Raw genomic sequence first — 21,205 nt, 5'->3', positions numbered from 1 at the left:
ACTGCTCCGGAGGCTGAGGCAGGAGAATTGCTTGAACTGGCGGGGTGGAGGTTACAGTGAGCCGAGATCATGCCACTGCACTCCAGCCTGGGCAGCAGAGTGAGACTCCGTTTCAAAAAGAAGAATTTTAGGAAGAAATCTATCTGATTGTAGAATTATCTAGGCTGTTGAGAATATGTGTCTGGTGGCCACTGGGACATCAGGGCGAGACTTTTCTTTTAACTGCATGTATGTGAATTAGGTTGCTTCTGGAGCCTACTGAGAGCTCGCTGGGTCCCTGTAGCATCCAGGCTGAAGGCTCCTTCCTTCTGTTTGTGACCTTGACCCTCAGCTCCACATTTCCCCAGGGCCTACAGGATTTCTTTGAGAATTCTCATTAGCACAACCTATTTTTTTTTTGAAACAGAGCCTCACTCTGTTGCCCAATGCAGTGGTGTGATCTTGGCTCACTGCAACTTCTGCCTCCCAGGTTCAAGTGATTCTTATACTTCAATCTCCCAATTAGCTGGGACTACAGACACATGCCACCATTTCTGGCTAATTCTTTTTTTTTTTTTTTTGAGATGGAGTCTTGCTCTGTTGCCCAGGCTGGAGTACAGTGGCACGATCTCGGCTCACTGCAACCTCCACCTCTCGAGTTCAAGCAATTCTTCTGCCTCAGCCTCCCGAGTAGCTGGGACTACAGGCGCCTGCCACCACACCTGGCTAATTTTTTATATTTTTACTAGAGACAGGGTTTCACTGTTTTAGCCAGGATGGTCTCAATCTCCTGACCTTGTGATCTGCCCACCTCGGCCTCCCAAAGTGCTGGGATTACAGGTGTGAGCCACTGCGCCTGGGCCAATTTTTGTATTTTTAGTAGAGATGGGGGTCTCACTATGTTGGCCAGGCTGGTCTTGGACTCCTGGCCTCAAGTGATCCACCTGCCTCAGCCTCCCAAATTGGTGGGATTACAGGTGTGAGTTGCTGTGCCTGGACAGCACAACCTATTAATGAATGACAGCCTTGAGTTTTGAGGATAAAACATTCCATTTCCTTAGTATAGTAATTAAAATCTCTCTCTTTTTCTACTATTTTGGTAATTAAGCAGGTAAAGAAAAATATCCAGAACAATATAATAGCGAGCAGAGAAAGAAAATCCTGAGGAACCACGCCCTGTGGGTGGATCGAGTGCGGGGGTCCTTGAGTGTTGCTGGTTGCAGGAAGGCCCCGGCAGAAGGGGGCTTTGATGAGCATCCACCTTGCATGCCGAGTGAATGTCTGTCCAGATGAGGTGTGGATGCAGCTGACAATGGAGGTGATTGTAATGGACTATCCCAAGTAGCAACATCATCAATTTAGGTTTTCAGCCGGAGTGAGACTTTCAGTTAATACTCAACTTAAAACAAGATGCATATGTTCCTTCAGAAATTAATTGACAGTGTTTTCACTTTGGCACTATTGATCTATGATATTAAAAGGCTGAGATGCAGAGGAGACACCATTGTATAATTTCTAGTGGCCGCTCTTTTTGTCCGTATCTGTTCATTGTTCTATCCATGCTGTTCTGCCACGCCCCTTTTTCACTTACCAACACATTGGAGATTACTCCCTATCATAGCATTTCCTTTCCTATTCTCTAGCCTGCCTCATCACTCTCTTAATGGTATCATTTTTCCGAAAAGAAGCTCTTAATTCTAAAATGGTCCTGTTGATGATTTTTTTTCCCTTAGGGTCAGCACTTTTTGTGTCCGTTTTGAGTTTTTGTCTACTCCAATATCATAAAGCCATTCTCTTAGAATTGCTCATAAAGTTTTATTGCTTTCTCTTTTTTTGAAACAGAGTCTTACTCTGTTTCCCAGGCTGGAGTGCAGTGGTGTGATCTTGGCTCACTACAACCTCTGCCTCCTGGGTTCAAGTGATGCTCATGCCTCAGTCTCATGAGTAGCTGGGACTACAGGTGCCCCCCCACCACGCCCAGCTAAGTTTTGTATTTTTAGTAGAGATGGGCGTTTTGCCATGTTAGTCAGGCTGGTCCTGAACTCCTGACCTCAGGTGATCCGCCCACCTTGGCCTCCCAAAGTGCTGGGATTACAGGCGTGAGCCACTGCGCCTGGTCAATTGCTTCCTTTTTATATTTAGATTGACTATCCACCTGGATTTGAATTTTGTGTGGGTAGGAAATCAAGGTTCATTTTATTTTTATATGGCTATCTTGTTGATCTGTCATTATTTATTATAAAGACCATCCTTTTTTCACTTCACCTCAGTATCACCTTTACTCATGTATCAAGTGAGAATACAGTGTGAGACTTTAAAACATTAATAGATTATTTTAATTTTATTTTTTCCAAACGATTGCATTTATTATAAACAAGGGTACAGATCTTAGACTCAGAAACACAACAGATTCGAAGCTAAGACAGCTCTGGTGAAACAGTAATAGAGGGAAGAGGAACACCGAGGAATTCATGTCTGGGCCAGAGCTGCCATCCAGGGCCCCATACCCCACCTTTGGTCCAGATGGCCCCTTGGCCCAGGTGTCCCTGCTGCCAGAGCACCCTGGACTGGGGTACAGGAGTTGCATATTCCATGAGGCTGGTGTCAGGGGAAGCAGGGACTCAAAGTTGCCAGGTTGTCCGTCTCTCTGAGCCAATTTCCCTCCACAACCCTGGGGTTTCAGTCTCATATCAACCAATCAAGTTTTAAAACAGAAAACAGGCACATGTTTGGCTAAAATAAAATGAAAACACTGCAGGGAAGACACCTGAGTGTGCTGGTGGACAGGAGCCGTGCTCACCTGTGGGAAGGGAGGGGCAGCAAGGGCAGCAGAGCTCCCTGTGGACAGCTAGGCTGTGTGTGGATGTGGCCCTCTGGGTGGTCCCAGGGAAGATGCAGGGACAGGGGACAGTCCAGGCAGACAGCTATCAGGTGAGGAGGGCTCTGCCTGAGGTGTTCTGGCATCAGGGGGCCACCTGACCCCCAACAGGCACGACACAGGCTCCAGGGAGCAATGGGACATCTGCCTAAAGGATCAAAGCCCAACTTGGTTAGATCCCAAGCTTCGCCTGCATCACCTCGAGCAGCAGCTGGCTACGCTGCCGAAACCAGGACACATCTGCATCATACAGAAAGCTGCGCCATTCTGGTGTGACAGGCCATACTTGGTCACCCTAGGGTAAGCTGGAGAAGAACTCCAGATGTGCTCTGGAGAACCCCCCACCTCTCAGGGGCCACCTCACAGGGTGCCCCCACCACCCCATTCTTTGAGTTTGGCTTGAGATTTTAGGAAGCATAATTTCAGGTGAGGAAGAAAACAAAGTCTGGTCCCAGCCCACTCTGGCAAGGATCGTTCCCCACCTCGTCAGCATCAGAGGAAGCCACATATACAGGCAGGACACACACAGCACGCATGGGCCGTAAGGAACCGTGCCTGCACACCACTCACACACACACAACGTAACCAAGTGGCAGCCAGAGAGGCTGGGGGATGCTCAGAGGGGTGCCTTGGGGGCATCCATGTAGGCTGGGTTGTAAGGAGGCTGGCTGGCAGGGTAGGGCGCGGCTGCTCCTCCAGCCAGGGTCTTGTGGTAGGCCGGTGGGCCCATGAGCTGGGCCGGGTAAGGTGATGGGTACTGCATTGGGTAGGGTGCTGCTGGCATCCCTGGCTGAGGCGGCATGGTGTGGTAGCCCTGGTAGCTTGGTCCAGGGTAGCTGGGCGGCACACTTGGAGGGACGTGGTCAGTGGCACGTCTTGTACAGAAACCAGCAGGAGCAGGTGAAGCAGATGATGATAGTGACGACAGACAGCACAAAGATGGTCAGGCCAACGGCCAAGGTTGCTTTGAACCCCATGTTAGGCTCTGCCTTCACCCAGAGGCCTCCTGTACCCCTGGGCTTCCCCTCTTCCCATCGTGGGCCACTCAGTTTCAACTTTCTCCCCTTTTGGAGAAAAGGAAAGCAAATCTCCTCCAGATGACGTCGGCCACAGGAAGCACCAATAGATTATTTTTTAATAACAGTTTTAGGTTTAGAGAAAAAATAGAGCAGATTAGCTGGGCATGGTGGTGTGCACCTGTCGTCCTAGCTTATTCATATGCTTATTTGCCATCTGCATATCTTTTTGTGAGGTGTCTGTTCAGATCTCTTGCCCACTTTTCAGTCGTGTTGTTTTCTTATTGTTGAGTCTTAATCAGATTGACTTCGGGAGGCTGAGGCGAGAGGATCGCTTGAGCGCAGGAGGCGGAGGTTGCAGTGAGTTGAGGTCACACCACTGCACTCTAGCCTAGGTGACAGAGACCCAGTATCAGAAAGAAAAAAAAAAAAAGAAAGAGCAGAAAGTAGAGAGTTCCCATATACCCTCCACCTCCCACCCTTCTCCCCTCCCCACACTTTCCCGTTATTAACATCTTGCATTAGTGTGGTACATTTGTTACAAGTGATGGACCAATATTGATATTGTAGGGGAGGACAAATCTGTTTTCCTTCTATCCTTCTAAGTTCATGGCTGAGAACCCTATAACAGAAGACAGATTAATAGGAGAAAAGTGCATAAACATATTTAATATAAGTTGTATGTGACATGGAAGCCTTTATAAGGAAATGAAGACTCCAAGAAGCAGTTACAGTTTGATGTAGGTTTGATAAAGGGTGGACAGTTGTGGAGAATATGGTAGAGCAAAGAGTTTGAAGTAAGTGTAGTCCGCTGGGGGAAGCTTATCAAGGCCTGTTTGTTTAGTTAGATTCCTCTCTGTGTCCCTTCATCTTCAGAGATACGGACGTTCCTTTCCACCAGGTATAGGGAGGGCATCTCTCACCCGAGGGTCTTATGACCTGGCTTCAGGGGAAGGTCAGAAAACCCTTCCTGCACATGCTGCTTTTGCAAATTCCTTCAGCTTAAAATATTCAATATATCATTGTGTTAGTCTGTTCTTGCATTGCTATAAAGAAATACCCAAGGCTGGGTAATCTATAAAGAAACGAGTTTTAATTGGCTCATGGTTCCACAGACTGTATAGGAAGCATGATGCTGGCATCTACTTGGCTTCTGCGGAGGCCTCAGGAAACTTACAATTATGGTGGAAGACAAAGGGGGAGCGAGACATCTCATGTGGCTGGAGCAGAGGAAGTGAGAGAGCAGGGAGGTGCCACATATTTTTAAACAACCAGATATCATGAGAATTCTGTCATGCAAACGGCACTATGGGGATGGTGCTAAACTCTTAGAAATTAAACTATTAGAAACCACCCCCAAGATCCAATCACCTCCCACCAGGCCCCACCTCCAACATTAGGAATTACAATTGGACAGGAGTTTGGGTGAGGACACAAATCCAAACCATGTCAGTCATGGTGCCATATTTTGTGGTAGCATGTCCTGAATCCCATCAATAAATTATTCTGAACTAAAGTTCCGTAGTTTCCATTAGGGTTCACTTTTGGTGTTGTACATCCTACTGGTTTTACCAAATGAATAATGCCATGTAGAACCATTACAATATTGTACAGAATAATTTCACTTCCCTAAAAATTCCTTGCGTTGAACCTACTTACCCTTCCTCCCCTGACAACTCCCTGGCAACCACTGTCTCTATAGTGTTTTTCAGAATGTCACAGTTGGAATCATACAGGAGGTGGACTCTCCACATTGGCTTCTTTCACATAGTAATATTCATTTAAGGCTCTTCCATGCCTTTTCATGGTTTGATAGCTCATTTCTTTTTTTTTTTGAGACGGAGTCTCACTCTGTCGCCCCGGCTGGAGTGCAGTGGCCGGATCTCAGCTCACTGCAAGCTCTGCCTCCCGAGTTCACGCCATTCTCCTGCCTCAGCCTCCCAAGTAGCTGGGACTACAGGCGCTTGCCACCTTGCCCGGCTAGTTTTTTGTATTTTTAGTAGAGACGGGGTTTCACCGTGTTAGCCAGGATGGTCTCGATCTCCTGACCTCGTGATCCACCCGTCTCGGCCTCCCAAAGTGCTGGGATTACAGGCTTGAGCCACCGCGCCCGGCCGATAGCTCATTTCTTTTTGTTGCTGAATAATAATCTATGGTATGGATGTGCCACAGTTTATCCATTCATTTACTGAGGGACATCTTGGTTGCTTCCAACTTTTGGCAGTTATGAATTACAAATAAAGCTGGTATAAACATTCATGTTCAGGTTTTTGCATGGACATAAGTTTTCAACTAATTTGGGCAAATATCTAGAAACGTGATTGCTGGATCCTGCGGTAAGCATATGCTTTGGCCAGGTGCGGTGGCTCATGCCTGTAATCCCAGCACTTTGGGAGGCTGAGGTGGGATCACCTGAGATCAGGAGTTTAAGACTAGCCTGGCTGATACAGTGAAACCCCATCTCTACTAAAAAAAAAATACAAAAATTAGCTGGGCGTGGTGGCGTGTGCCTGTAATACCAGCTACTCAGGAAACTGAGGCAGGAGAATCGCTTGAACCTGGGAGGCGGAGGTTGCATTGAGCTAAGATGGCGCCACTGCACTCCAGCCTGGGCAATAGAGTGAGACTCTGTCTCAAAAAAAAAAAAAAAAAAAAAATGGCCGAGATCCCACCACTGCATTCTAGCCTGGGCAACAAGAGCAAAACTCCATCTCAAAAGAAAAAAAAAAGAAAAGAAAATTCTGGAAAAGCTAGTTCAGTGACATGAATATTGGAATGAGAGCCTAACAAACTCAATTTCTTCCTTTCTAAATCCGTAGTATGGATTCTTGTCTGCAGTAGTTTTTTTGAGAAAGCAGAAGGGGTAGGTATTGGCAATCAACAAGCTGCAGAATATACCGATTGAGGTCAGTAATTGTAAACACCCATGACCGTTTGACCATTTCAATACCAAAAGAAAAAATTAAAATCCCAACTGCTAAAACCTTTGTCTTAGACAACTGTTTGAGCCTCTCCCTACAAGGCCCAGAAAGGAATTAGATACATGTGAATGCAATCTGTTTTCCCTTCCCTTGCGGCGCTGTGGAGAAGGAGTCTAGGACAGTAGTCAAGGCCAGCTGCCAGAGAGTCAAGGAAGGGGGAGCAGCCCCATGGAATCCAGAAACCATACCACCCTGGCCCATGGGTTAGTTGTATACAACCTCCCAAGTTGGCAACAAACAAAGGGCATGCACATTCGGGGATTTTGGTTTCACTGTCAGTGTTTATCTTTGAAGGGTGTCACATCCAGATGAATGGGAAGGGTGTGTTGCAGTTAAGCTGAGGTTTGGTCTTTCTTGACTTTTTTAGGGACACTTACTTACAGGTCCAAACCTGCTTTCAGCCGGCTGGTGGGCATGGTAGGAGACACAGTAGTCTCAGGACCAGGCTTTCAGGTGGGAGCTGAGATTCGAGAGGGTGGAAACCACTTGAGATTGAATCGAAGCAGACCTGTCCTCATTCTGTGCTGGGCAGGAGCCAGCTCTCCATGTCCCTGCAGCTCCGGCAACACCTCCGATCTTTCAGCTTCCCTGGGACTAAGGACCATGCACATTATTAATTCCGATATAAACAGTCACACAGACACATGTCTCAAGATGAGGGTGAGAAGTTGGTTACAGCAAATGAAGTAATAATGATCTCTGTGCTTCACAATAGGGATTCAACCAACCTGAGGTTTATAATTCACTTATTAACTCTTTTTATTTTTATTTTTTGTTGAGATGGAGTGTCCCTCTGTCACCCATGCTGGAGTGCAATGGTGTCAGTTTGGCTCACTGCAACCTCCTGGGCTCAAGTGAGTCTTGTGCCTTGAGTGGCTGAGACTACAGGCACATGCCACCATGCCCAACTAAATTTTTTGTATTTTTAGTAGAGATGGGGTTTTGCCATGTTGGCAAGGCTGGTCTCAAACTCCTGGCCTCAAGTGATCCGCCCACCTCAATCTCTTCAAGCGCTGAGATTACAGGGGTAAGCCACTGTGCCTGGCCATAATTCACTTATCGGCCTTTTATATTTATATATGACATGACTGGGAGAATCTAGGGTCAGTGCCTTACAAATGGCACAAGTCGAAGCCCTGAGACTCTCACTCCCACCCTGCTCCCCCCATTCTCAGTACTGCCCCTCAGAGGCCTCCAGCAGCTCATTTCTGCTAGACTGGGCCTGGGTACATGCCGGGAGATATGTACAGGGGCTAAGAGCAGAAACTCTCAAGTGAGACACTCCTGAGTTCATGCATTGGCCCTGCCATTTGTCAGCTAATTGACGTTGTATTTAATTGTATCATCTGTATGTAAGCCTAATAATTTGTAGCCATCTTAGAGATGTTGTGAGCTTAAACAACATGGTAGTGAATATTTAATTAATTAATTAATTAATTAATTAATTTATTTGTTTTTGAGACAGAGTCTTGCTTTGTCACCCAGGCTGGAGTGCAGTGGCGTGATCATGGCTCACTGCAGCCTTGACCTCCCACACTCAAGTTATCCTCTCACCTCAGCCTCCTGAGTAGCTTGAGACAACAGATGCATGCCACCATACCTGACTAGTTTTTAAAATTTTTCTGCAGAGACGGTGTCTCCCTATGTTGCCCAGGCTGGCCTCAATCTGTTGGGCTCAGGCGATCCTCCTGCCTTGGTCTTCCAGAGTCCTGGGATTACTGGTGTGAGCTACTGCACCCACAGCCTATTTACTGAGAACTGTGGAAGGCCCAGGCACTATTCTAAGAGCTCCAGCTGTTTTATCTCCCACATTTTTGCTCAGGTAGGAGTTCCAAAGCTGGAGCTTGAAGACTCATATTTTTAGAAATTTTGCAGTGAATTCTGAGGTGGGTCAGATTGAGATTCATGGCTATGCATTCATGTTTAGGCGGTTTCTAACTACTCAGGGTTTTAGAGACAAACAGACCTCATTCTGTCACTCACTGACTGAGCGGGGCCAAGTCTTTCAACCTCTCTAAGCCTCAGTGTCCTCATCTATAAAATGGGACCAATCATAGCATCCACTTCTGAGAACTGTTCAGAAGTGGAATGGAAATGAGCCAGTTTAGGTGGCTGTGTCTGGCATACACCAATGGTTTGATAAGTATTAGCTTGTGCCTTTATTGGGCCAACTCCTTTTTGTTAGGTGACTGAGAAACCAAGGACCTTCTGATCTTTATTCATCGTTCACTATTAGTTTAAATTTGTTGCTCTTCCATCCACATGATTCATTCCAAATCCTAAGTGTTGGAGAAAGGGAGTTAGTGTGTCATAGAAAAATCTCTGTTTCGGCCCAGCAGGACTGAGTTTGACTCCATGTAACTGTTTGAGCCTTAGTTTCTTCATCCATAACATGGGAGAACAATACCCTGAATTGCTGCAAGAATTAGAGATAGTTCATGTCAAGGTGTAACATATAGGTAATATGTTATTGCTGGTGTTCTGGTTATAAAATGTACAAGATGTGCAAGCAAAAGGGCAGAAAACCCTTTTTAAAAATTCATGGCTGGGTGTGGTGGCTCACACCTGTAATCCCAGAACTTTGGGAGGCCGAGGTGGGTGGATCACCTGAGGTTATGAGTTTGAGACCAGCCTGACCAACATGGAGAAACCCTGTCTCTACTAAAAATCCAAAATTAGCCAGGCATGGTGGTGCATGCCTGTAATCCCAGCTACCCAGGAGGCTGAGGCAGGAGAATCACTTGAACCCGGGAGGCGGAGGTTGCTGTAAGCCGAGATGGCGCCATTGCACTCCAGCCTGGGCAACGAGAGCGAAAATCCATCCCCAAAAAAAGAAAAAAAAAATTCACATGGGAAACAGAGGCAGATGGCAGAGAACAGGGGAGTGGCTGGGCACGGTGGCTCATGCCTGTAATCCTAGCACTTTGGGAGGCCAAGGTGGGTGAATTCCTTGAGGTCAGGAGTTCGAGACCAGTCTGACCAACATGGTGAAAACCCGTCTCTACTGAAAATACAAAAATTAGCCAGGCGTGGTGGTGGGTGCCTGTAGTCCCAGCTACTTGGGAGGCTGAGAGGCAGGAGAATCACTTCAACCCAGGAGGTGGAGGTTGCAGTGAGCCAAGACCGCACCACTGTACTGTTACATGGACAACAGACTGAGACTCCATCTCAAAAAAAAAAAAAAAAAAAAAGAGAACAAGGGAGGGTCTGGGGTTCAGAGCTTTGGGGAACAGACCTCAGTAGCACCAACACTCCAGGATCAATGCTACAAAGACACGGGTTACAACTAAACTGGAGAACATGGCCAAAGAAGGGAACTGAAGTGTCCTGGCTCAGCCCTGTTTAGGGCTGTTTAGCCCTGTTTAGGGCTGAGCCAAGTAGGGCTGAGTCAGAACACTTCCTCCTTTTTTTGTGAACAGTCTACCTACATTTCAGCTACAGGGGTGGCTTCACCCAGTCCGTAGGGAGGGAGGAGAGGGCTGGTCTGTGACTTCAGTGCTGGGGTTTGGATCAAGGCAGAGGGAAATTTCCTCTTCCCAGACCCTTTGCAAGGAAGAATGGCATATTACTTGTCACCGACGGGGGTTATGATTACTAAATGGAGTCAGTATAAATGCTTTCCAATAAAGCACGTCCAGCGCTCGGGGTTTTAGTGTTGCATGTCCATGAAATGTCTGCCACCTCCCTCTTCTGAATGGTTGGAAACTGGGCATCTGTTCCTTTAAATAGGAAACATTTCTTGTTCGGGTGAGTCATCTCTGTTCTGCTTTAGGAGTAAAATTTACTCTGCAGTTCATTCTGCTGTGAAGTTTTCTCTTTCTCTCGGAGACCAGGTTCTGCCCTTCTGCTGGAGGGAAGTGTTTTCACAGGTTCTCCTCCTTTTATCTCTTGTGTTTTTTTTTTCAAGCCTCCTGAATTTGCTAGTCAACTCAACAGGAAGTGAGGCGTGGAGGGAGGCAGAAGAGCCAGGGTGGTTATTGAAAGTAAAAGAAACTTCTTCCTGGGAGCCTGTCTCACCCTCTTCCCCACTGAGCACGTGGAGTTAGGCAGGTTAGGGGGCTCAGAGACTGCGATGGTGCCAGGAAAGGGTGGAGCGGGTGAGTGCCTGTTGCCAAGGTGGCCTCTTCAACAGGAAACCACATATTTTTGTTTCTTGACTTGCTCTAGAAACAGGGCTGTGGGGGCGGGGAAGAAGCTTGGATCTGCCCTGCTGAGGACACCTCTGGGTGCTGCCTGGCCAGGTCTCCTGTGGGGTTTCTCTCTGAGCCGTTGCCTCTGATCTTGCTACTTTTTCACTCTGAGCAGTCTCCATTTCCTCTGCTGCCTTTTTGTCCTCCCAGCTTCCCTACTGCCTGGAATACAGATACACGGTCTCCCTCCTGTGAACCCGTTTGGAGAGTCCAGAAAACTTTATCAATCCACTTTTTTTTCTTTTTCATTTGGCTCTGGGGCCGAGGGTTAAGTTCTTTATTCTGTCGAATCACAATGCCCTGAGGTGCACAGCCCGCTTACCCCTCTTCCGTGTCTTAAGGGTTTCCTTTTATGTCTCCACCCCCACCCCTGCCCTCCTGCCCTCTCTCTTGCTCCCCAAAGATAATTCTCTAATGTTTTGATGTGGATTCGTGAATTTATCTGTATCTTTGCAAAATGTATTTTTCTTTTGTATATGTACACTGTTTTTTAACTATGCGATCTCAGGCAAGTAAGTAATTCCTCTGTACCTCTGTTATCTCATTGTTAAATGGGATTAATAATGCCTCGAGAGGTGACTGTGAGGCTTGAAGGAGATAATACGCATACATCACTTACTACATGAGTTAGCAATTATTATTGCATATTAATACTATTGGCATTTTATTTTACTCATTCTGTTTTTATTTCTTTTTTATTTATTTATTTTTTGAGACAAGATCTTGCTTTGTCACCCAAGGCTGGAGTGCAGTGGTGCAATCATGGCTCACTGCAGCCTCGACATCCTGGGATCAAGCAATGTTCCCATCTCAGCCTTCAGATTAACTGGGACCACAGTCGTGTGCTACCACACCTGGCTAATTCAAAAATTTTTCTTCATAGAGATGGTGTCTCACTATGTTGCCCAGGCTGGTCTCAAACTCCTACGCTCAAGGGATCTTCCCGCCTTGGCCTCCCAAAGTGCTAGGATTACAGGCATGAGCCACTGTGGCCATCCAGGCATTGATGTTATCAGGCCACCTTGACCTAGCCCTCTCTGGTGAAGAGTCCTTTTCAGATACTTCATTCAGTCTTCTCAACTATGAGTCCCTGCCCTCTGAAAGCTTATATTCTATTTGGGGAAAGACAAAAGGCAGTTTCAAAGAAGAGAGGTGCTTGATTTTCTTTTCCTACTTTTAACATCAGAAAACATTTCGTCTAACTCTCAGTATGAAGGCAATCTTTTGTTTACTGATCTATCCCTAGAGCCCAACATGGTGAGGGCCCCAGGATTTGCCTCTTTGATAAGATGGTAAACCCATCTTGTGGCTGACTTCGTGGTGTCCCCAGCTACACTCATATACAAGGATCACCTTTGGTAAGATACGTTTACCATCTTACCAAAGAGTTTTTGCATTTTAGAGGTTTTTCTTTTTAGATTTTTTTCATTTTAGAATTTTTTTATTTCAGAGTTTTTTTCTTTTTAGAGGTTTTTCATTTTAGAGTTTTTTTTTTTTTTTTTTTTTTTTTTTAGAGTTTTTTGGGCGGTTGAGAGTGGAATCTGGTGACTTGGGGCCACAGAGATGCTCCTTGGCTAAACCAGGGGCTTTAGCTCTGAACGTTCACAGTCACCCTGAGAACCAAGATGAGGGCTCTGCGATGTCCAATCTCAAGACTTCTCCGAGGTGCTCCATCAAGATTCATTGAATGAAAAAATTAAAGTCTTAATGATGAACCCAGAAAAATCTTTAAATCCTAAATATGAAATGAAAGTGTTCTTAGTTACAATCCAGTCCAATGTCCTCATTTTGGAATGTGGAAATGAGGCCCCTAAAATGGCCCATCATAGCCAGGGGCCAGTGCTCAGGTGGCCAGATGCCCCGCCCCACCCTGCAGGCAGTCTCCTGGACCATCAGGCCTTTTTCCTCCAGCTTTAGAAGCTTTAGAAGGTGCTCTGTTCACTCAGGGGCAAGTGGTAAGCGTTCCCTCCCCTCTAGTGTTTGTGACTTAGGAGTTTCGAAACAGGAAGTACAGCTGGCTGTGCCCTTCATCCTTCATTAGACGTTTGCTCTTGTCTTAGATGCTCAGATGGCAGTGGAGAGGCCTGTGACAAAGGTGTTACCATCGTGAGAGTAAGGTAAGGATTTGCCCCTTTGTTAAGGTCAGAGGGGCCTTTTGGGAGGAAGGCCTTTGATTCTGGAGTTTTTTAGGCTGCTGAGAGTGAGGTTGGGTGGCCCTGGGGCTATGGAGGTGATCCTCGTATGTGAGTGTGGATGGGAAACCATGAAGTTAGTGGAAGAGGTAGCAGTCCCTCTGAGAGCCTTGCCGAGGGCCATGCAGTTTCCAGATCTTGAGGCCGGTCTGGCTTAGACTGATTAAGTGCTAGGAGTTTCTGAAATGCTGCCATTTACCTACTTGTATAAAGGCTTCATCCTGATCCCAGCTAAATTTGTGAAACAAAGAGTAGAAGTCAAAATTTAAATCTCAACTAACTTTGCTGCTACAGCTATCCTCCCACCAACACACATACCCACCAACATACACATTTGCCAACATAAACACACACACACACATACACATACACACACCCATGTGGTCCTACTAATTCAATTATTTATGTTTTAAAGAAATTTAAAAAGGCTGGGCGCAGTGGCTCACACCTGTAATCCCAGCACTTTGGGAGGCCGAGGCGGGTGAATCACCTGAGGTCAGGAGTTTGAGACTAGCCTGACCAACATGGAGAAACCCTGTCTCTACTAAAAATACAAAATTAGCCGGATATGGTGGCGCAGGCCTGTAATCCCAGCTACTCGGGAGGCTGAGGCAGGAGAATCGCTTGAACCTGGGAGACAGAAGTTGTGGTGAGCCGAGATTGTGCCATTGCACTCCAGCCTGGGCAACAAGAGCAAAACTCCGTCTTAAAAAAAAAAAAAAAAAGAGAAAAGAAAGAGAAATTAGAAAGATACAGAACAGTTCAAAAAACAATATAATGGGAAGACTAGATGGACAAAATTGGAGACCTGTACTTGTGGGGTTAAGCATTTACGGGTGAAGTTGCAAGTTTCATTCTGTTTGACAATGATGGGATTATGTGTTTTGTTGAGGTTTAGACACCTTTGCTGGATTGTTAGAACGCCGTGGCTGCAGTGCCCTGTTATGGACACCATGTGCATGCAGAATGGATGTCTGTCAGGTTCGGGGGCAGCCCACAGTGTGAGGCAGGCAGCCTGGACCCGAAGGAGTGGCAATACTACTTCCTGGTTAGGGGTTTGGGCCTGAGAGCGAGTGGCTTTCAGGTTCTCTCAAGCTTCGGATGAGATGCAGGTTTCTGTTTCCGACGGTGAATGCATGTTTTGCTTTTTCCCCACCTATGGGGTAGTTATCACTGCAAAAGCTAGGACGCTGCTAGAATATTACTGGAGTGATTGTGATGAGATGGAATGTATTTGCAGTTTAATTGTGGCATGTAATACAGTGGTAGAATGGGACTCTGGAATGAGATGCTGGGGCCTAGATTCTAGCACTTCCTTTGTGAGGCTCTGACCCCCTCTCTCCTATAGTGGATTTGTTAAGAACTTCTGTTTTTGTGGTTTTGTTGCTATATATATTTTTGAAATGTTATTCTCCAAAAATGTTATGATTTTATGTTTTTCTTCATGAGATTCTTTCACCGCCTTCCAGCTGCAAGTAGAGTGGCGTCTAAATCTTTGCGATCTGTCATTGAAGCCCTTGAGTGAGATACTTAAATCTGGCTGTGGTTCTCTCTCTTACTAGCTTATTTCCGAGCCGTGATTTTTCACAACAGAAAAATGGGGACAATAATGGTAGTTTCTTTAGAGGCTTTTAGTGAAATGAGGTTAAAAAATATTTTTATGTTTATGTGGATATATAGGTTATAAACATTTATGTATCATTTATTTATATGATTATTATAAATACATATTTATATTTAAATATTTTGGGGCATAAATATATAAAATAATTATACTTATGTAATACAAATAAACTTATAATATGCATTTACTATTTAGCAGAGATTATATAAAATATATGTATTACATGGCAAAATATTCAAATTTACATATGTTATAAATACATGTGGAAAAAAATTGGTCACACAAAATGTGACCAAAGAATTACTTCCAAATGGCAAGTTTTTAAGTAATTTTTATTTTCTTTTTATACTTCTTTGTACTTTCTCTATGAAACAAGTGTTACTTTTACTATTTTTAGGAACCAAAAAGACAAGTACATTATTTTAAAAATACTAGCTTAACAAAACTGCTAGCCCATAAGCTAGTGCAGAACATCTAGGTCCCATAAAACAAGAACCGCCATGTGATGTCTCTCCCCGTGCAGTGCTGGATGGCCCGTTGTTAATGGTGTCGTAAATCCTTTGCCAGTGACTGTTTTCTAGGTACCGTGACTAGAGGGATGTGTAACTTAAGCAAAAAGCAAAAAACAGAAAAGGCTGACTATCATCTGACAGTGTATCCTGGAATACCTGGGCCAGGGAAGAAGCCATGTTAGCACTTTCCCTTCTAAATATCAGTTATGATTGGATGGGGAAACCACTTAAAAAGCATTGCCACGTTGTTGGAGAGGTAATGAAATGAGTGAGATGAGGTGGCTATGGAGGACGGAGCTATGCCCCAATCTTATTATATCCAAATTCATGTCATCTCAGCCTTGGATTGTATTGATTTTTATTATATGCTGTCAGAAAATGCTATTGAATATGTAACAAGAGACTCAAAAAGGTTTATTCCTTTTGACCCAATAATACCACTTTTAGGAAATTATTCTAAGAAAATAATTAGAGGTATACTTAAAGATTTGCATTTCGAGGTCATCCTAAATGTAATCAGAAACTGGCTATGTAAATTGTCACCCATCTCTAAGATTAAATGCTTTACAGATATTAAAACCCATGCTGTAGAAGAAAAACTAAAGACATCAGGAAAGTACTTACAATATGAGATGTACCTATCAGTGGAAAAATCCACTTATACTACAGAAATATGATGTGTTCAAATATAAGGAAAAATGTGTATGCATAAAATATTTGGTAGGAAAGAGTAAAATATTATTGGGCATTTATCTTTGGATGGTGGAATTATACATAATTTTAATTTTCCTTTTTATCTTTTCTGTATTTTCTAAAATGACTACACTAAGTGTTTTTATCCTCAGAAAAAAATATTTGAGGGACGGGGGAAAGGAAGTCCTGCTTTCATTTGATTCTTTGACTGGTTTTATTCTGTAAGATGAGATTTCAATAGAGGTTAGAATGCATTAAAAATTTGAAAGACAGTTGAACTAAGGGCATTAAACAGGGTTAGATCTAGTTTAGATCTCTTCCAGCATATAAATAAGAATAGATCTTTAAAGATTTTAACTAGGTATATTTTTGGAATAAGTAATACATGTACATGGTAAAAATTCAAACAGTACAAACTATGCAGCGAGGTATGGGAAGTAAAGCAACTCTCACTGTCACCTCCACCCATCGGCCTTCCCACACTGCACAGCCACGTCTGTGTGTAATTCTGCTTTTCTTTAACATTACTGAAGGAACTTCCTGTGTGTTTTTTGTTAGAGCTCTTCTGTGAATACACAAAATATGTACTGATCAATACATTATGTAGATCACACATGCTCAACCACACTGATCTTCCTATTCTCTCTAGTAGCCAAATAGAGTTCCCTGGAATATGATTAATAGCTTACCTAAATCTTCTAATACTGATAAACAGTTGTTTCTGCTCTTTTGTTATTTCAAGGAATGCTACCATGAATCGCCTTGTATATGGTTTTGAGTGTACTTATGTCTAAATGAATGTAGGAAGAACTCTTGAAAGTTAAATTGTGGGCCAAAGTTGGTGTGAATTTTATATTTTGACGGAGATGGCTAAATGACCCACCTGTTTTTTTGTTTTGTTTTGGTTTTACTTTTGCTCTTTTTTTTTTAAGAGTTGGGGTCTTGCTACCTGGGGTCTTGCCCAGGGTAGACCTGAACTCCTGGGCCACGTTGGTTTATTTTACTGCATTCCCAGTGCCTAGAGCAACAATTGACATGTACCAGCAGTATCTATTGGAAATTCTGACACCTTGAGGAAGTGCCAGCGTCACAGCCGGGCTTGATCTAAGCTCTTAACCACGACACTGCTGCCCTCCCCCACCGTGACTGTCGCCCTTGTTAGGGGAGCCATGCCTCAGTCTTGTTCCTATGAAGAATGGAGCACAAACACCACTCCGAGGGTTTTTTTTTTTTTTTTTTTGCTATGGACAGGGGCCGTCAGAGCAGGGAAGGTGGTGGAGCCTGGGGCTCAAGGGAAAACCCCTGATGTCAGGTCGCTGGCATGATAATTATCTGGAGTTTGCTGAAACACGGCCCTCTCCTTTAGAAACATTGTGTGAAAATACCACATAACCTGACTTAGAGACTGTGTAGGTTGAAAGGGCTGTCAGGGGTGACTGGTTCAGTTTCCAGTCTTGAGTTCCTGACCAGCTGTAGGCACTGGTCCTTGGGCCCTTCGGGGACCTCGCTGCCCCATGTCCTCCTTCCACTGTTGTTTCAATCAGACCCCATCACTCCCGCCCTCCAGCACTGAAATGCCTCCTCCTAATAGGTCCCAGTAGGTCCCCTCCCCTGCCTCCAAGTCTTCCAGTCTATCCTTTGCACTTTAAGTGTTAATCCCAACTGGGTGACATCATTCCCATTTTCACAGTCCTTTCTTAGTTCCTCATCACCTCCAGGACAAAGCCTAAACCCCTTGCCCCATGGTAATGAGGCCCCTTTGTGACATGATACCTGGCTAGAGCTTCATCCCTTTGTCCCATCACTCTCCATCCCAGACCCTTTGTAGTTACTTTATTGAGCTCCTAGTGCCTGCCTGAATGGACTTGAAAGTTCCTACCTCCATCTTTTACATTGTTTCCTGTAAGAATTGTGCTTTCTCACATTCTCCCCAGAATCCCTTCCCCATAGGAAGCCAGGCTAAGTTAAGGCTTCTTCCTCTACATCCCTACCACACTCTGGTCACAACCCTCTAACCATTGGCTTGGTTTTTTTTTTTTTTTTTTTTTTGGGAGACGGAGTCTTGCTCTGTCACCCAGGCTGGAGTGCGGTGGTGCGATCTCCGCTCACTGCAATCTCCACCTCCCGGGTTCAAGCGATTCTCCTACCCCAGCCTTCCGAGTAGCTGGGATTATAGGCATGCGCCACCATACCTGGCTAATTTTGTATTTTTTTAGTAGAGATAAGTTTTCTCCATGTTGGTCAGGCTGGTCTCTAACTCCCAATCTCAGATGATCCGCCCACCTTGGCCTCCCAAAGTGTTGCGATTACAGGCGTGAGCCACCATGCCCAGCCCATGGGCTTGTTTGTATATCTACCTTCCTAAACAGTAAGAGGGAACTTGTCTGCTGTTCTTTTTCTCTCTCCTGTGCTCACAGCACAATGACCAGTATCTAGTAGATGCAGTAGCCTTTGATGAACAAGCCAGCAAATGGTACTTTTCTTCCTTATCTGAACATACCATTATATTTTGACTTAGATTATATTCTGCTGCCTTTTGAAGAGATGGACTTCAACAGAAATCTTTATGATATTGGGGAACAACTGGACAGTGAAGAGCTGGCCTCCCTCAAGTTCCTGAGCCTGGACTGCATTCCACAAAGGAAGCAAGAACCCATCAAGGATGCCTTGATGTTATTCCAGAGACTCCAGGAAAAGAGAATGTTGGAGGAAAACAATCTGTCCTTCCTGAAGGAGCTGCTCTTCCGAATTAATAGACTGGATTTGCTCACTACTTACCTAAACACTAGAAAGGAGGAGATGGAAAGGGAACTTCAGGCACCAGGCAGGGCTCAGATTTCTGCCTACAGGTGGGTAGAAACTCCCAGCGTGGGGACTGGGAGGTGTGGGTTGAATGGACAACTTCTGTGGGCAGGGCTGACTGGGGCTTGTCTTTGTGGTGCCCTGCCTATGGAGACTGGGAGCCCAGCTATGCTACAATTCTAAGCTTCTACAGACAGACAGTGGTGCCTTGGGTGGTCCTGCTAAAGGCTGTAAAACTTAGCTTCTCCCCACCCTAGAGAGAGAGGGTAAACAAAGGCGTGAGAGAGAAACCACATTCAGTATCGCTTGGGAGGCTTTGGGAAGATGTCCCACTGGAGCTAGATTAAGAAATTTAGGGGCCTTATGTATAATTCTGTAAAAATGCTAAGACCATAAAATACAAATTTATTTTTCAAAGTGAAACATTACTTAGAGGTATGCTGAAGTTATAATAGAGTTTTTCTAAATGTTCTCATTTTTTTCCTCTCTTATCTTGGTGCCTCTTGATATCCAGATTGTGTGCTTACTTTGTCCATACATTGAGTAAAGCATCACGGCTTCCCACCTTGAAATCCCCCTCCCATCTGCTTGTGGATGGCTATGGAAATTTTCAATGAGATTTAAGAGTTTTTTGCCACACTTAAAGACTCGAATGACAAAGTTCATTACAGAGCTGTAAGCCGCTGGCCTGGCACATACAGCTAGGCAGTCCCCACCGAGGCTGTCCAGCTCCTGTGAGCCTGGCTGTATGACAATTCTAAGCTTTGTAGGACGACAGTGGCACCTTGGGTCATCTTGCCAAAGGCTGTACAACTCAGCTTCTCCCCACCCTAGGGAGAGTGGGTAACCAAAGGTGTGAGAGAGAAACCCCATTCAGTTACAACTTCATGATGCTGTGACAATGTGTTAAAAACAGAAACACATTGTCACCTACTCTCTTTCAACATCTCCTATTATCGGACACTACTTAAAGCAATTTTAGCTTTGCTTTCAGGAAGCTTCTACTGAAGCCTTCGCTCTGGGCCCATTTCATTGTCTCTGTTTGCTTGTCGATAACTGTGGCATGTGAGATGGAAAGGGTTCACAGCCAGGGCTGACAGCTGCTGCCCTCTGATGGCCCAGCCCATGAACGCCCTGGTCTTTCTATTCTCAGAGACTGTTTTTTGTTTTGAGGCTTGACTGCTTTTTTTTTGTTTTGTTTTTGAGATGGAGTCTCGCTCCGTCACCCAGGCTAGAGTGCAGTGGCATGATCTCGGCTCACTGCAACCTCTACCTCCAGGGTTCAAGTGATTCTCCTGCCTCAGCCTCCTGAGTAGCTGGGATTACAAGTGCGTGCCACCATGCCCAGCTAATTTTTGTATTTTTAGTAGAGACGGAGTTTCACCATGTTGGCCAGGCTGGTCTCAAACTCCTGACTTTAAGTCATCCACCTGTCTTGACCTCTCAAAGTGCTGGAATTATAAGCGTGAGCCACCGCGCCCAGCCAAGGCTTGACTATTTTGATTTTAAATGACAAAAGAGATATTCTGGGCCAGGCAAGGTGGCTCATGCCTGTAATCCCAGCACTTTGGGAGGCCGAGGCGGGCGGATCACCTGAGGTCAGGAGTTCAAGACTAGCCTGGCCAACATGGTGAAACCCCATCTCTACTAAAAATACAAAAATTAGTTGGGTATGGTGGCTCACGCCTGTAATCCCAGCTACTTGGGGGGCTGAGGCAGGAGAATCACTTGAATCCAGGAGGCAGAGGTTGCAGTGAGCTGAGATCGTGCCATTGCACTCCAGCCTGGGCAGCAAGAGTGAAACTCTGTCTCAAAAAAAACAAAACAAAGCAAAAAAACAAAAAAAAGAGATATTCTGGGTGTGTAAGTTTCCTAGGGCTGCGGTAGCAAAGTAACACAAACTAGCAGGTTTAAAACAGTTTTTAAAATTTATTCTCATAGTTCTGGAGGCCTAAGTCAGAAATCAAGATGTCAACAGGGTTGGTTCCTTTTAAGAGGCTCCGAGGAAGAATGTGTTTCACGCCTTTCCCTGCTTCTGGTGGGTGCAGGAATCCTCGGTGCTCCCTGTTTGTACATGCAGCACAGCAGTCTCTGCCTATGTTCCCTTCTCTGTGTCTAAATCTCCTTCTTATAAGGAGACAGTCACTGGATTAGGAATTAGGGCCCACCCTAATCCAATGTGGCCTTATCTTTTTGTACGTGTGTGTGAGACAGTGTCTCACTACATCATCCAAGCTGGAGTGCAGTGGCACGATCTTGGCTCACTGCAACCTCTGCCTCCTGGGTTCAAGCAATCTTCCCACCTCAGCCTCCCAAGTAGCTGAGACTACAGGCACCC

At 45.2% G+C, this 21,205-nt stretch overlaps 2 protein-coding genes across 3 annotated transcripts in view; one reads left to right on the top strand and one right to left on the bottom strand.

Annotated features, from left to right (window-relative positions):
- Nucleotides 1–21,205, top strand: part of CASP8 (caspase 8, apoptosis-related cysteine peptidase) — a 75,920-nt gene that overhangs the window by 22,547 nt on the left and 32,168 nt on the right. The window contains exons 1-2 of one of the 2 annotated variants that reach the window (XM_011974501.1): nt 10,605–10,951; nt 18,584–18,914. In XM_011974501.1, coding sequence (XP_011829891.1) covers nt 10,927–10,951; nt 18,584–18,914 — 356 coding nt within the window. In that variant the 5' untranslated portion in view covers nt 10,605–10,926. Of the gene's footprint in view, nt 1–10,604; nt 10,952–18,583; nt 18,915–21,205 lie in introns of those variants that run through there. The other variant, XM_011974502.1, reaches the window with a different exon arrangement.
- LOC105535421 (protein shisa-5-like) lies at nt 3,411–3,971 on the bottom strand. The gene is given in 3 exon segments (XM_011974500.1): nt 3,411–3,525; nt 3,592–3,719; nt 3,721–3,971. Coding segments are annotated over 3 exon segments (294 nt in total). The 5' UTR covers nt 3,835–3,971; the 3' UTR covers nt 3,411–3,473.

This window comes from Mandrillus leucophaeus, unplaced genomic scaffold, assembly GCF_000951045.1.
Source record: "Mandrillus leucophaeus isolate KB7577 unplaced genomic scaffold, Mleu.le_1.0 Scaffold146, whole genome shotgun sequence".
NCBI lineage: Eukaryota > Metazoa > Chordata > Mammalia > Primates > Cercopithecidae > Mandrillus > Mandrillus leucophaeus.
This window is presented reverse-complemented; position numbering and strand designations above follow the sequence as displayed.